Raw genomic sequence first — 15898 nt, 5'->3', positions numbered from 1 at the left:
GCCCCTGGTAATACCGCCCCTGGTAATACCGCCAATCTCACTTATCACCGCCAGCTTTATGGCTATGTACAATCCTATATAAACGCATTGAGTAGAACATGTGCGACTCGCTGCGACTGCGCTGCGACTGACAATTTTCCAGTCGCAGACCCGTCGCTGACAGTCGCAGGGGTGCTTATGTGGACTTTCTCTGCGACGCAATCGTCGCTGCGACTTGCAACCAGTTGCAGAAAATCAGTCGCAATGCAATCGCGTCGTGTCGCAAGGCTGCAAGCCTAGCGCAGACTTGCGACTTTTGGTTGCTCGTCGCTGCAACCTGCAACCGCATGCGATCAGTTGTACGCTTCACCGTGTGTATGCTATTTCGAAGCAATTTTGACTGCGATTCTAGAATCGCAGTCGAAATTGCTTCGAAATCGCATACACACGGTGAAGCGTGCGACCGATCGCATGCGGTTGCAGGTTGCAGCGACGAGCAACCAAAAGTCGCAAGTCTGCGCTAGGCTTGCAGCCTTGCGACGCGACGCGATTGCATTGCGACTGATTTTCTGCAACTGGTTGCAAGTCGCAGCGACGATCGCGTCGCAGAGAAAGTTCGACATAAGCACCCCTGCGACTGTCAGCAACGGGTCTGCGACTGGAAAATTGTCAGTCGCAGCGCAGTCGCAGCGAGTCGCACATGTTCTACTCAATGCGTTTATATAGGATTGTACATAGCCATAAAGCTGGCGGCGATAAGTGAGATTGGAGGTATTACGAGGGGCGGTATAACAAGGTTTTACCGTAGTCTACAATTTTGCCACACATCTTACATACAGTTTAGCACCCCGGATTACTGATTAGTTTATCACATGTCATGCGTTAATGCGTTTGCTGGGTCACAATACTATAGTATACTTAGTCTATACAGTAGAAGTCCAAAAATCCGGATGCCAGAAGTCCGGACCACCCGAGAATCCAGACTTTTCGAAAACTAAAATTTAACTCTGGTTTGTTTATTAAACTCAAAATAAATAATTAATTTGTATAAAAAAACTTCCACTTTCATTTGTTTACTGTATTTTTCTTTTAAAATGTTTAGGTTTAAACATGATTTCAAGCATTACACGGTCTTTTTTGTAGTGAAAATTTTTTGTTGACATTTTTGTCAAGTGTTGACTTTATTTTTAAAAGTTATAAGATCTTTATCTTTTATTTTTCTGCTTGTTTTGATAAATGAAGCATGCTGTATTTGCTAATGAATAAACTATCAAAATTTACCTGTTTATCTCTTCTTTATTCCTCCTGAAATTTGAATTTTAAAACTACTGCCCGAGAATCCGGAAAATCCGAAAGTCCAGAGCGACCCAATCCCAGAGCAGTCCAGATTTTTGGATTTCTACTGTAAGTGTAATATAAGTATAATTTTCTGCAAGATTAGCCATTCTGCCATTATCTGATTCAGCTTAGCACAAGACGTATAGCCTACTAGCAGCTAGCAGCATCTATGATAACCTCGTAACCTCAAAGATTACTCTTCAAAGTCCAAGAGACCATCTCGAAGACATATAGAGATAAATTTGATCGAATAGAAAGGTCAACAACAACTTTCAGTAGGAATAAACTTCTTATTTCACAATTAACAAACGATGATCATGTGAACACATGCTGGGAGTGATTCAGTAAGCATAATATTTTAGTAAAAATATTATCATTTCATCTCCTTTGACATTTGTCTGTTATGAAAGACACTGACTCCCCCCCCCCCCAATAGTTTGGGTTAGAGTTAGGGTTAGGGTTAGGTTTCTCTCATCTCATTCTCTCTCTCGCTCTATCCCTCCATCCCTCTTTCTCTCTCACATGCTTTCTCTTTCTATTAGTTAGTCTCTTTGCATCCCTTTCTCTCCCTCCATCCTGTCCTTTCTCCCCTTCCCTCCCACTCTCTCCCTTGCTCATTCCGTCTCTCTCCCTTTATCCGCTCATCTTTAGCTTTCTCTTTAATTACATTTGTATGAATATTGCACTGTGTATCATATGGTTAGCATAGTGTAACATTGCACCTATAGTGAGCCTTTATCGATCCTAGAGTGCTATTCATATATAGTATGCTTTTGTTTTGTAATTGCTCTTCTCGTGACAGGATGACACGTGTCTTAAAATGGATCTTTCCCTAAGAATTCAAACAGTACCATGTATATATTTTTCATCACAATTTGTTAAAATAATAAAGGCAGCATTTTTAAATGTCTAACTGTCGTTTAGAAATTAGAGTTGCATAAAACAACTATTATTCCCAATGTATATGGCAACAATCAGAAAATTAAAAATTAAAAAATTGTGTATCCAATTGTAAAACGTTCTGAATGTTGTAAGAACCATAAGTTTTTTATGGAGTTAAAACTCATATAGTACTCGCGAAGCAGTAAAAGACTCACAAGTGTCCTTTAGATCAGAGCTAAATTAATATAAAAACTAACAGTGCTGTCAAAACTTAAACAAGAAAAATGTTTTTAACATTAAATTGTTCAATTGTTAATGACAGCCGAAAGTACAATTTCTTTTTGCTTCTCACCTTATATGCATATCACAACTTAGGCACCTTCACCTATATATAGGGACAAGGTGTAAGCCGCCACTCACGAGTAACACACCATATGATCTAACGTTAACAGTAAGATTGCACTCCACTAATCTGTATGTGGACCAGAAAGCACGTGGTGAAGATAACCTCACTTAACCTCGCAAACTACAGGAGCACATCTGACCGAACTCACCTTTAACAGACGGGTTTTTTAAAGGTGAGCTCGGTCAGACATGCTCGTGTAGTTTCAAGTCTGGATAGTGGTGTAATTGACCTAATAATGCACCGGCCGTTTTCGGACATTTTTCTTGTGGCACTGATAGCGTGCACTCATAAACGAGGTTATCTTTACCTTGTATTTTCTGGTCCACATACAGATTAGTGGAGTGCAATCTTACTGTTAACGTTAGATCCTATGGTGTGTTACTCGTGAGTGGCGGCTTACACCTTGTGTTCCTATATATATAGGTCAAGGTGCCTAAGTAGGGATATTCATAAGGTGAGAATCAAAAAGAAATTGTAGTTTCGGCTGTCATTTCAGCATTTAGTCAAGCAGGAATTGGTATAAATTTCACATGGTAATTGGTGGTGTTTGCCAGTGGTTTCAGTACTTGTGTATGATAGCCCATCCATAATGAAAGGCGTCGACAAGGTAAGAGCGACTGATTTTGGTATGCCTTTGTTTGAAAGCTGAAAGACCTGTGAGATGGACTTGCTGTCAGTTCTTATTGTTATGTCTGTTGTTGCCATGCCTATAAAAGTTATAGAACTGTGATCACATTGAACGCAATAGGTAGTATTTGCAAAACAAGTAAATTTCATACAGAATGTTAGGGTGAAAGATCACGTGTGCATGAGTCAAACGTCTACCCACTGATGTAAACCTTTGATAAAAACAAAATTTTGCATAAAAATGGATAAATGTGGGTCGGTACCTAGTTTCTACATTATAGCTGGTTACTATAGCAATGTGTGTCGATTTGGAACGTGCACGTGTTCCTTCGCTAACCGCTTTTGAAAAGTACATTATTTGCTTCCGTCGTCAATCACATATGTCTGCGTACTATATACACTTTGTGTCGTTGCCCACGTGGCTTTGGTACAAAGGATGATGTACATTTACGTGTTCTTCTCTTGCACGTATAGGAATCTGGGAGTGTGAGTGAAGCCACATCAGACGTTAAAGAACTGCGTGGCAACATGGGATCGTACAACGACGATGAAGAGAAGGTCACAGACCAGCTTCTGGACAGGACGGATTCTGGAACCCCTCCCTCTGACAAGTATGTATTAGTTTCTAGTATCTATTACTTCCCCATCTATCCTTACTATAAAGCAGCTAATCTTGTGTTTTAGTGCTTGTGTTTGTTTGACCTCGCTTTTCTCCGTGATTTTTCACTCAATCGCGCTAACTGAAGATATATTCAGAATCACCACGTCTTGCAGATTGTTCTGGCTGAGACAAAAATTTAAAAAAGTTAAAAAGTAAAAAAAAAATTGTAAAAGTCCAAATTCAATCATCACGTAGGTGGGAATTTTTTATGTGTGTTTTACCCGCCGCCGTAGCGTAGTCTGTAGGAGCTCGGTTTCACAACCCGAGATTCCGGGTTCAAATCTGAGCTGGGGGAAAAAATTTCTCATTTACTTTTTTTCTCTTTAGTATCTACTTCTGCCGCTTCAGCGTGAATTTCAAAATGTAAAAAATAATTTACTAACATTCATTAAAAATCATTAAGAGTTAAAATTGAAAAAATTACAATTTATTTATTACTATTATTTTTACTAATATTTATTATTTATTATGTATTGTTCATGTTCTTTATATTTTTATATTTCATTTTTTATTGTTTGAGGATTGGAGTGGATGGGGGATGGGGTCCGATACTGCGTGGGGAATCGGATAGATCCCAATGAGATGGCATAGGATGGATGGGATGCGGTGGGATAGAAGACGATGGGATGGAGGGTGCGATGGGTCCACATGGGTATAATGGGATGGGATGAAGGGATGGGATGATGAATGACATGGCTAAATGGCATGGCATGAATGCGTGGAATGGATGGAATGGAGGGATGGCTGGCATGGGCATGGAATTGGATGGATGCATGGTAGATGGATAGATAGATAGATAGATTAGTACAGATAAGATAGATAAGATAGATAGATAGAATAGTTAGATAGATAGATAGACATAGAGATAGATAGATAGATGATAGAATCTATCCTATCGGATCAGATCCCATGAGATTGGCATAGTAGGTGAAGGGATGGTGATAGGGATGCGGATAGAAGAGGAATGGGGATGGGGGGGCATGGGGTGGGCTGGGTTAACCCTGGGTATATGGGATAGATGAGATGGATGGCTGGATGCCATGGCATGGCTATGGCATGGACTGCGTGCGAGGATGGGATGGATCAGTGGCATGGATGACGATTAGGATTATGATGATGATAGAGTATGATAGATTAAGATAGAATAGATAGGATGATAGATAGATAGATTGATAGGATGTAGTGTAAATAGGATATGATAGATAGAAGATAGATAGATAGATAGATAGATAGATAAGATAATAGATAAGATAGATAGATAGATAGATTATTGCGGTTTTTTCTTTAACAACGTGGTCAACTGAACTGCGGCACTTTTTCCCCTACGCCCTGCTACACTATAGAATTGGCGCTGCTTTGTTTTCTCTCAAAATGGTTTTTTTGTTTCGCTGTTTTCCTTTATCAGTTTGACAGTGATATTTACTTCACTGAATGTCCCTTACATGAAAGTTTATAATTTTACAGGAGTCACGGATTTGGTCGTTGTAGCGTGCGTATTAGTCTGCTAGTATTATATACAAGTTGTCGTGCAGCGGCGAATTAGATATGTGTACTCGCATAGCTAAGAGACATCGCAGCCTAATGAGAGCAAACAAAGATATTTTCAGAATACAGCATGTCTGGGAGGACTGGTTCTGGCTGAAGAAAAGAGTTAAAAAATTCATAAAAATTCTTAGTTCATTCCCAGCATACGAGTTTGCATATGATACGCGTGAATTCCACGGTTTATCATCCTTAACCGGCGCCCGACAGTGCCTAATGCCTAGAAATCCCATTCTCACTTCACTACCCCCACCCCGGGATTCGGCGGGTTCCGAGCTCCAGCTGGGGACTTCATTTTTTCTGCTTTTTCCTTTGTTTTCCGCTTTACCCTACCTGCTTGTAGTGATAGTATCATTTTTAATTTTTTACTCTTTTTTTTTTTTATTTGTTAGTATTTAATGTCTTTTAATCTTTGTGAATTTCTTATTATTTTTTATGGTCTGGGATGGTATGGCATGGTGCATGGGGATGTGCATGGATTGGGATGCATGGAACTGGGATTGGATGGTAAATGGATATGGCAGATGAGATTGGATGGCATAGCAATGGCATGTCATCGGGCATGTGGCAATGAAGAAGTCGGGATGGGATATAGGATGGGATTGAATGGGAATTGGATTCAAGGTGAGTGGATGGGATGGGTATGGCATCGCGATGGGGATGGATGGATGCATGCATTGATAGATAGATAGGTTAAGATTTTTTTGGTATTATTCTTTCAAGCGCGAAGCGGTCAAGCCAACTGAGTATAACGCACTGATTTCCGCACGGGCAAACGCGGGGTATCCAGATGCCCCATCGCTGCGCTATGTCGCTCATATATAGACAGATACAATCTCATACTTTGGTCCTTTTACACCCGTAGCGTGTATGGAGTAACTATATAAACAGTGACATGGTTAAGAGTATCGTTATTCAATTAGTAACGAAGATACTGTTTAGAGTACATGAAACTCACAGCATGTGTGCATGCACTACTGATACGATGTACAGATACAATGTGGACCATACATTTTTGTCCATAACATGGTGTAACTTGCATGCTTTTAGCTCCATAGTTGTGAGCTGTAGATGTGGCAGTATTCAAATAATATTATATGCCCACGTTATCATGTAATTGTGCTGTTGGTGTATGAATCTGGCTTAGTATAGACGAGGCAAGGTGAGATTGGGTGCGTGTGTCTGGACCATGTACTATCATGTACTGTCACTAAAGAATTACGCACGAAGGGTCGTTGTCATATCAGGTACTACATATATGTATCTGAGGTAGTTTGAGGTTATTTCGTATTATTTTTATATTTTTATATGAGGTATGTTTAGGGTTAGGGTTAGAGTTAGGGTACACTTCTGTAGTACAAGTCTGGTACACTTTGTGTATACATATATGTACCTCGGGTACATATATGTAGTACCTGATATGACAACGACCCCTTCAGCAAGAATTACCTAACACCAGAATTTTTTCTACCCACAAAAATGTGTATTTATCCTGTTGCCATTGTGTGCCTGGAGTATTACTTGAAACAGCCCAAACATTGCTAAACTGCAAAGAAGTGCTTAAATCACTTTGAAAACACAAGTGATAGCTGTGTAAAAACATGCTTACCGTTTCACTTGACTAAAGATAAATTTTACGTACGAAAATATATGCCTGATTCATAATTAAAATACAATACTACATTGTAAAATGGTTAACGCTCCATTAGGAGTGTTCCCAACTTTGATATCATTAATGATTAATGATTAATGATTAATGATTAATGATTAATGATTGATAATCCTAACCCTAAACCTAACCCTAACCCTAACCTAAATGACATTATACCACAAACTAATATATGACCATGACCATATATATTAGACATTAAAGTTGGGAACACTCCTGATGGAGTATCACCCTGTAAAATGGATTTTTTTCTTTTATTAAATTGCATACGTTCAACTTTTATGTTTAATTTCATCTTGACACTAATAATGTCAATGTTTAGATAAAATGTTTAGATAAATGATTATGGTGTGTGCACATTAATGCATGCAACAACTGTGAACAACACAACTATGAAGTTCTTTCAACATTGATGTATTTGTACTCATTATACAGGTATTACATGGTTTATCTCATGATGACTATGTTGGGACTGGGTCAACTACTTCCATGGAATTTCTTCATTACTGCTAATGAGGCAAGTGCTCCGGAAGTAACGTATAATTGAATTTCGTTAGTGCGATAGTGTTGGAATGGTTTGTATTTTAGTTATTCCGTCAAGATATGCTTCGCCAGTTGTGTGTTGGAGTGATTGTGTACGGAGGTATTGAAATGTTAGCAACTATGTCAGGTCTATTTTCCTGGATTAATTATGCTGTTGTTTTTTTAGTATTTCACCTACAAGTTACGAAATACGTCACACAATGCCTCCATCTACGAGGTGGATGATAAAACGTACCTGCAAATTACCTTTGAGAACTGGTTCTCGGTTACATCCATGGTGACTAACGTTGTGTTTGTGTTTGTCACATCATCTATCATGCACACGTAAGTGACTCCTAGTTTTTACTTTTTATTGACCTGCAGTTTTTATCATTAGGTGCATGCACTGCTTTGTAGCAATTAGGTCCAAATTTGTTGAGCTCGGTAACGTTACACGTGTGATATGCTGTTGAGTTCGTTTCGGTTGAGTTACGCTTAATTATAAATTAGTTGAATTCATCTGAATCAGTAAGGATCAGTAGCTGAAAAAGTGCAGTCATTGTAGAGACACTTGTATTTCATTGTCTTATTTTATCACACTTGTGGAATGCTCACTAAAAACCATTACTATTTATTTCGACACTGCCTGTCTGGCCTATATAGAATCATTTGATTGTTGGTGCTTTTGTAGCTTGTGTGCCAACGTGAGAATGTTTGGAGCAATGTCTACAATGGTAGTGCTGTTCATTCTTACTGTGATATTTACACAAGTGGACACTGATTCATGTAAGCATACATTCTTCATAATCACTAGCACTCGTCGTTTTTTTAAATCCTGCTTATTCAGTGTGCCGTTCTTCTCGTTTATATGCTCCTTGTTCTTACATTTGGTTTTTATAGACTCTAATAGAGATAGAGATATGTAGTAATAACTCTAGGATATAGGTAGATAATCTGAACCATAAACTGTATTGGCTCAGATAAGAGCATTTATATGTTTGCAATGGTATTGTATGTGCAGTGCTCCACATCGCTGTTTGTGTGTTTACCCGTAGCCTACAGACAAGATGAGTATTTATTGGCATCTGCACATAAATCAACATGTGGAGAAATAATATATATAGTCTTTATTGTTTAGTCATATGAGAATAGAAAATATATAGCGAGTGTACAATAGGAAAACATGCCCTAAGACAGAAGCTCCTGCATCTTCCTGATCCTATTTTATGGTAGATCGGATTCTTATTAGTACAAGAATATTCACTTGTTTTACATTCATATTTTTAACAGATTAATTTTACATAAACTAGAGCAGGATTCTTGCGTTGTAACTATGATCAACTCTTGGTCGTATCAAGGTATAAACTTGTAAAATATTCATTCATCTTGTGTTTTAGGGCAAGTGGCATTTTTTGTGATAACAGTTTTGACTGTTGGCATTCTGAGCAGTGAGTATATATTACAAATAGTTGGATGCACAACACGCACGCATGCACACACAATAAGCTTTCATATTTCGCTGCATGGAAGAGAAAACGTTTTGAACTTCTTTGGCTGTATGTTGTTCACTAAAAGATAAAAAACATTTTATCTTGGGTACAGCATTGTCTATAACCACTTAACATATTGGGAAGAAGTCGTTACGAATGATCGTGTCAGTTTTAGTATAACTTTCAGAGATTCTGAAAACTATTCAGTCGATACTTATATATATGCTTTATACATGCCATCTTGTGGTTTTTCAGGTGCATGTGCTGTGATCCAGGCCAGTCTGTTCGGGCTTGCAGGCTTTTTCCCTCAAAAGTATACGAGCGGAGTTATGGCAGGCCAGGTACACAGTTCATTAGCCCCTTGCAGCAATTTCCCATTCTTGGGTGTTCTGTAATCCACTCATTTCTGCAAGATTCATCCCTAGCCACCTCACTGAAAATGTAAATGTGTACATGCTTAATTTTAGTGTCTGGCTTGGCCAACACTAGCTCATATCATAGTGTCATTAAGATTAACTTTAATATGCAGAAATAATGTAAAGCTATTTTAATATTATAAGCCAGATAATAGTGGTTCAGTGTTAAGAGTTTGTATGGTAACCTTTGCCGTCATTGCACAGCCGATTGATTTTGACTAAAGCTAGATTGATGGCACATTAAATAGTGTCCAATGTTCGCAATGGTTATCTCGATCCACAGGCCATAGCAGGTATGTTTGCTTCCCTCGCAAGCATCATCACTTTGCTCGGAACACAGGACGATCCTCTTCAGAGTGGTTTCAATTATTTCTTGGCAGCCACGTTTGCTATCCTGATAGCAATTGTGTCCTACCTTGCCATTCCACGTACGGTACGTCTGTTGGAAAGCCCAGCAAATCAGGCAGCTTTGTATATGAGGTGTAATATATAACGTGATAGCACTGCCCTAGTACCTGATATGTCAAGGAAATTTTGGTAATCTGCGTGTAGTGTACGTAGCCGCATTTAATTTTAGTGTTCCTGATCTATATGTGACAATGTAGTCACTTAAGTCCCACAACTCTTCATTGCTGCTTTGTTTAGTTACCATGCATGAGATGCATTAGTGTTACTGTTACCATATAATAAGTAATGTTTAATGTAGGTTAAAAACATTGAGACTTTCATATCAGATGAGAAACCAGTTGTATTTTATAATCGTATACTATTTCTAATCATAATTTATCGTTTATTTTTTACACAGGATTTTGGCCATTATTACCTTCAGCATCCAGATGAAAGAACTTCTGATCACTTGATAGCAGCTAAACAGGCTAAAGGTTCAGGCATTGGTGTTAAGAAAGAAAAGCCTCCTTTCATTGCTATATTCAAGAAGGTATTTTCAAGTGTATACACAACAGAGCGTACTATAAGAGGGCAAGGCCTTAATATGAAACACATGAATCATACATAACTGATTTTTTTAAATTCAAAGCATATCTGACATTATCTTGTCAGTGATTTTTTCAACAGCATTAACTAAATATGAAGATTTCTCGAAATGAATGCAGTAAGCTAGAGGTAGCTCAGCTATAATCTAGGTATTTCTAGGTTATTTGCTAATTTCATGGTCACCATGTTGCCCGATTGATGGAACATATTGCATGTAAATATTTATGACAAGGATATATAATACTAATTGCTTGTGTGTGCTCTTGTAAACAAGCCCAGCGAATTGTATGAGGACAAGGTTTGTTTGCAATGTTTAGTTTTGATTATAATAAATGTATTGAAATTGTGTTGTTTGCATTCTATAGTACTGGTGGTTGACTGAGACCACGCTTGTGTTTTTCAGGTGAAGATGGAGGCTCTGTCAGTTTGGATGGTGTTTTTTGTGACGTTGTCTTTGTTTCCTCCTCTTACATCCAATGTACAAAGTGTGAACAAGGATAGTGGAACTAGATGGACGAGTATGTATAATGTAGCAATTTACAGTTCAATTTATATAAACGTTGTCATAAATTTAGTATGCTGCAGATTTATCCATGAAAATGTGTGCATAGAAACTAAAGCTAAACACACGGTAATTTTTTGCTTTTATCTTTGTTCGCCGTACATGGCGGATTCTTGTTTGACAGCGTGTTTTTTGTATCTGTCTTCACCCAGCATGCAAGGCAAATTTTTGTATTGTGATTGTTGGCTACACCATAGATATACACAACACAACACATGTGTTGTACGTGTATATCTATGGCTACACCAACAGTGTCACACAAATTTAAATAAACATTCACCCTGTATATCAAGCTTCCCGATATTGCTATTAAGACAGCTTTTGTGGCTTTTCCGCTAAGTAGTCAGTATCTCCTCTTTATTCGCTTGCCACACTCTTTGATGGGCATTGCCATTTTGATATCACATGATTGGTAGACACACGCTGATTGATCAATGAGGCAAAACTCATTTATAACCTTTTTTGTGTCCAGAGAAAACGACCATGACCTCAAGAAAATATGTTTCTCGTGAATATCAAACACGTTTGATCTCAAAAGCATTCGTGCAAACAATTGTTTTGTGGTTTTTGTCATTGTACACGGCCACTTTTGTTTTTGTTGTGTTACAGCTCACTCCTTCCCTCTGCAGTCTTAACACCAGATTGTTTCTGTTTCAGATCAGTTTTTTATACCGGTGTACTGCTTCCTGATGTTCAATGTGGGTGATCTCATTGGTAGGGTTGTTGCAGCGTTTATACAATGGGTGAGAGCAATACTGTTCTAATATAGTTTATACTTCAATTTGGTAAGTATACTTCAATACGTGTCCCATTTATATATGTCCGGACATGCTTTTATGCCCATCGTCATTAAAAATGTTTCCTCACATAAAACACAAATACACAAGAGATGCCCATGAATAAATATGGGCCAGTACAATATTGTATGGGTAGCTGTTATCACCATGGTTACACTCACTGCTTGTTGTAGCCACGTAGAGGCAGCTACCTGCTGCCTTTATTGTGCATCCTGAGAGTGGGATTCATCCCACTCTTCCTGCTGTGCAACATCCAGCCGCGTGGAACGATCCCGGTGATTTTCAACACCGACATCTATCCGGTTGTCTTCATGCTGCTGTTTGCAACTACAAACGGCTACCTAGCCTCCCTCTGCATGATGTATGGACCACAGTAAGTACTCCTGCTTAGTTAGACGATCTCGCTTGTGGGACGAGAATGAACAGCGCATATTATAGCTGTCAGTGATTGCCTAGTTATCACGCTCGTTGATAGTTCCTAGCCGTACGTGTCAACGTAGGTTTATGGTTAGAATCAGTGCTTCTTAGTTGCTGCGTATTTCAGTGTCACTCGCCCTCGAGGCTTTATCGCAAAATTTCATTCACCCGCATCTAAATTTTCCTTGTGTATAATTTTAAATATAATTAATTTTGTCACATGAACAAAAAACATAAATTAACTCAGTTCTTAAGTGCTTATTTTATTAAACTTTTTTAACATCCTAAAAATATGCAAAGAAAACTAGGAGTGACTTAAGGACAAAAATTATCAACATGAAGTAAAGTCACAGTTTAATAGTTTCCTACGGCTATCTTCCAGTGCTGCCATTTATAATTTTATGATCCCACTAGCTCGTCTGGTCTCCCAAAGGTTATATTACAGTACGTTTGGGAAATATCCTGCTACTTTGAAATTAGAAAATCATAGGTAGAGAGAAAAAATATCAAAGTTCTAGCTCCACTGCCATTAAAAGCAATAAGACCTTACTATAACCACTTTAATGTTAAAGGGAGATTCCCTCGAACTTTCCACGTAAATTTGTGTAACAAACCACTGTAAAAATGTCAGTAAATAACTCACTACACTTTAACTGAACGTTAGGTTTGAAAATAAAACTGTAAAAATATGTATCAAGCCTATATTGCTCATCAAAGAAACAACTCGAAAAACGCTTTTCGCCGCGGTTCCGTAGGCGCCATATTGTTTATATTTGACCAACCATCATTTCAATCGAGTCAATGTAGCCACTTTCAGATATCATAACTTTTAATGTAAATCATTTTAGGAAAGCAAACTTTGTAGTCTAGACAGAGAGGTACCTCGACTGTTTATGTTATTAATTTCAGAATTTTTACAGTAACTGTTTTCGAGGTAGAACGTGATAAAAACCCAACAACACGTAATCCGAACTAACAGCGACCTGACAGAACTCTCGACTCACTCACTCGTTAACTCGCTCAGTATACTATAATCTCCCAGCAACAACAACGTTGCGCTTTCCTTATCAGCTAGCCAAGTACGTGACCAGAAAAACCATTGGGTCATAACCTGCCAGTATGTATAATATTACATAGCATGGTTCATACATACATAACACGGCAAGTGTGCGGAGCGGAACAATCGCCGCATAGCGGCAACGGTAAACGCGTTTGAAACATTTGACCCGAACGTTTCACTTTGTAGTCTAAAAGCTTTGAATGAACGTATTGCCTTAATTTTGCTTATTCATTTTTGCCTCATTTTATGTTTGCCGCTTGAAAGTTCGAGGGAAGCTACCTTTAATGTCTTTTTTAAGTATAGAAAAAATATGAATATCTGATGCTAAAATGTTTATCCTATTGCAGGAATGTGTATCCAAGTGATGCAGACACAGCTGGTGCCATATGTTCAGCAATGATGTCGTTTGGTCTTTTTGCTGGTTCAATATGTGCATTTGTACTTGTTGCATTTATGTGACATTTCACCTGCTGTATGCTATAAACCTCTTTTCTCTACATTGAGTGTTAGATGTGTGGTATGTGTTTAACAAATACTCACTGTCACACATATATATGCATCAAGAGCGTGTTAGGTAGGTTAATACGCTCTTGTATGCATGCACATGCACACATAAATAAATGTACATATGCTATCATAGCTCTTTTAATGAACAAGATACGATATTGAGGCTTTTATGTTAAAGCGAAATAGCCATTGAAAGGGCCATTCTAACAGAGTGCTACTCACACTTTGTGCACTCGCATCGGCAACATGCGATGCATGCTAGCCCTCACTAGCACTTCTGCTTGTGCACGCATCAAGTCGTTAATACACGAAGTCAAGATGAAATGATAATATACTTACTATAGTAAGTGTTTATTAAATTAATTTTTTGCTTGCACCATTAAATGGCAATCCGTTGGTCGAGGCTTCTTTTAAAGAGTATGATAGTATGTATATACACATATGTATACATAATTGTAAGTTTTGTGTTGTTTGGAGAGACTGTCTGGGCTTTCAATAACTATCTGCTCATGTAAATACATTTTCTTGCATTATATGCAGGTTTGTGCTTAAGTTGGAATGCTGCTGCTGCATCTGAATAGAGTCCATGTAGTGTAGTTGCACCCAGTGATGTAATTAGTGCAAGTTGGCTTTGTATAGACACATTTGTTCTGAAAGCTGTCACCTGATAGGTCACACAATGATATTTCAGTAGTGGTGAATTCCTCACCTACACCTTGTCCTGAGCATGTTAAAATAGCTGCTAGTTAGAGAGCATCAGTGTCATAGGTATTTTCTGTTACTTTTTGTAGGCAGGCACCACAGCAATTTGTGGAGACAGGGGGTGCTATTTGTGCGACGTTTTTGACCTTTGGACTTGCAGTTGGGTCAGCGTTCTCAATATTGCTAGTGTCATTTATAATTTCTGTATAAGAACTGATCGGGGAGGGAGACAAGAGAAAGAACAAGCAGGTGAAGCTGATGTCGATATGTTCAAGAGCTAATAATACCTTTTTTTTAAACTCTTGATGTTATATTTCCATAAAGGTACATTAAAATATTACACATGTTGGCACGGCTGGATCTTGTTCAGCTGATTGTAATAGCAGCTATCAGTGCAGTTGATTACTCATGGTTAGGGCAGTTTGGTGCAGTTTTACAGTGTGTTTCGACAAATAGCAGAGATATGCCAGTGACAGCTAACGTACATGCTGTAAAACTGGAGTCGATTCATCCATTATGGTTATTTTTCGGTAAGATTCTTCTTATCACATTTAGAAGAGTAAGAGCAGTGAAAATTGGCCAAGCATGGACCTGTGTGTGTGTATGTGTGTGCTGGGCATACATTGTTTTTTTATATTAGATATATTGCCAAAAATATATGAGACTTGATTTTTGTAGTTTTATTTATCTACTTTTATCTATTTTTGGTATTACACTATAAGTAGATGAGATTGCTTGTATAACAGGGTAAGGGGATAAACCAAGTTTCATGCTTGGGATAAATTACGCACCATTTGTGGTGTGGTGGGGAAAGGTTTCCTCTGTGTGTCGTCCAGGATAAAAATAAAAAAACAGCCAGAAATGCATGCAGATGTTAAGGTTAATCAGGTGACCGATCTCTGATTCAAGCTGTGATCAGAATTGCAGCTATTGGTTTTCTCCCCCAAGAGTCACCGTCATGTCACTGCTCTTCTTAGATAAAGCAGAGTAAATAATTGTCTAGAAAGCCTGCGATTGCTGATAATAAGGGGCCAATTGTAGGGGGAGGAGGTTAACAACCTGCTAAAACGCACGCATGTCAGCACTTCGTTCTTATTGGTATGCCTGAACGTGTAAAGATATGTTCTCCCTCTCTTTCAGTACCATCCTGCTATGCTAACTTCCTAAACTACAAACTTGTTATTTTATCTGATTATCTGAGGAATATGTGTAGTAAAGCCCTTACTCAAGTAAAATGACGCATGCGTCAAATTACTCAACGAAAATCCGCCGCACACGCGAGTAAAATGACGCATGCGTCAAATTACTCAACGAAAATCCGCCGCACA

At 38.4% G+C, this 15898-nt stretch overlaps 1 protein-coding gene across 5 annotated transcripts in view; it reads left to right on the top strand.

The window, feature by feature from the left end:
• Positions 1–15863, top strand: part of LOC106806467 (equilibrative nucleoside transporter 1-like) — a 27860-nt gene extending 11997 nt beyond the window's left edge. For 2 of the 5 annotated variants that reach the window (XM_014808412.1, XM_014808413.1), the window contains exons 2-13: positions 3707–3843; positions 7540–7621; positions 7814–7971; positions 8318–8412; positions 9024–9074; positions 9372–9457; positions 9816–9965; positions 10338–10469; positions 10929–11043; positions 11745–11830; positions 12058–12257; positions 14660–15863. In XM_014808412.1, coding sequence (XP_014663898.1) covers positions 3707–3843; positions 7540–7621; positions 7814–7971; positions 8318–8412; positions 9024–9074; positions 9372–9457; positions 9816–9965; positions 10338–10469; positions 10929–11043; positions 11745–11830; positions 12058–12257; positions 14660–14780 — 1413 coding nt within the window. In that variant the 3' untranslated portion in view covers positions 14781–15863. Of the gene's footprint in view, positions 1–3159; positions 3213–3706; positions 3844–7539; positions 7622–7813; positions 7972–8317; positions 8413–9023; positions 9075–9371; positions 9458–9815; positions 9966–10337; positions 10470–10928; positions 11044–11744; positions 11831–12057; positions 12258–13708; positions 13859–14659 lie in introns of those variants that run through there. The other 3 variants (XM_014808409.1, XM_014808410.1, XM_014808411.1) reach the window with 3 other exon arrangements.
• The last annotated feature ends 35 nt before the right edge of the window (positions 15864–15898 follow it).

Source organism: Priapulus caudatus, unplaced genomic scaffold (genome assembly GCF_000485595.1).
Source record: "Priapulus caudatus unplaced genomic scaffold, Priapulus_caudatus-5.0.1 Scaffold162, whole genome shotgun sequence".
NCBI lineage: Eukaryota > Metazoa > Priapulida > Priapulimorpha > Priapulimorphida > Priapulidae > Priapulus > Priapulus caudatus.
The sequence above is the reverse complement of the archived record's forward strand: the minus strand, read 5'-3'. Positions and strand labels throughout refer to the sequence as shown.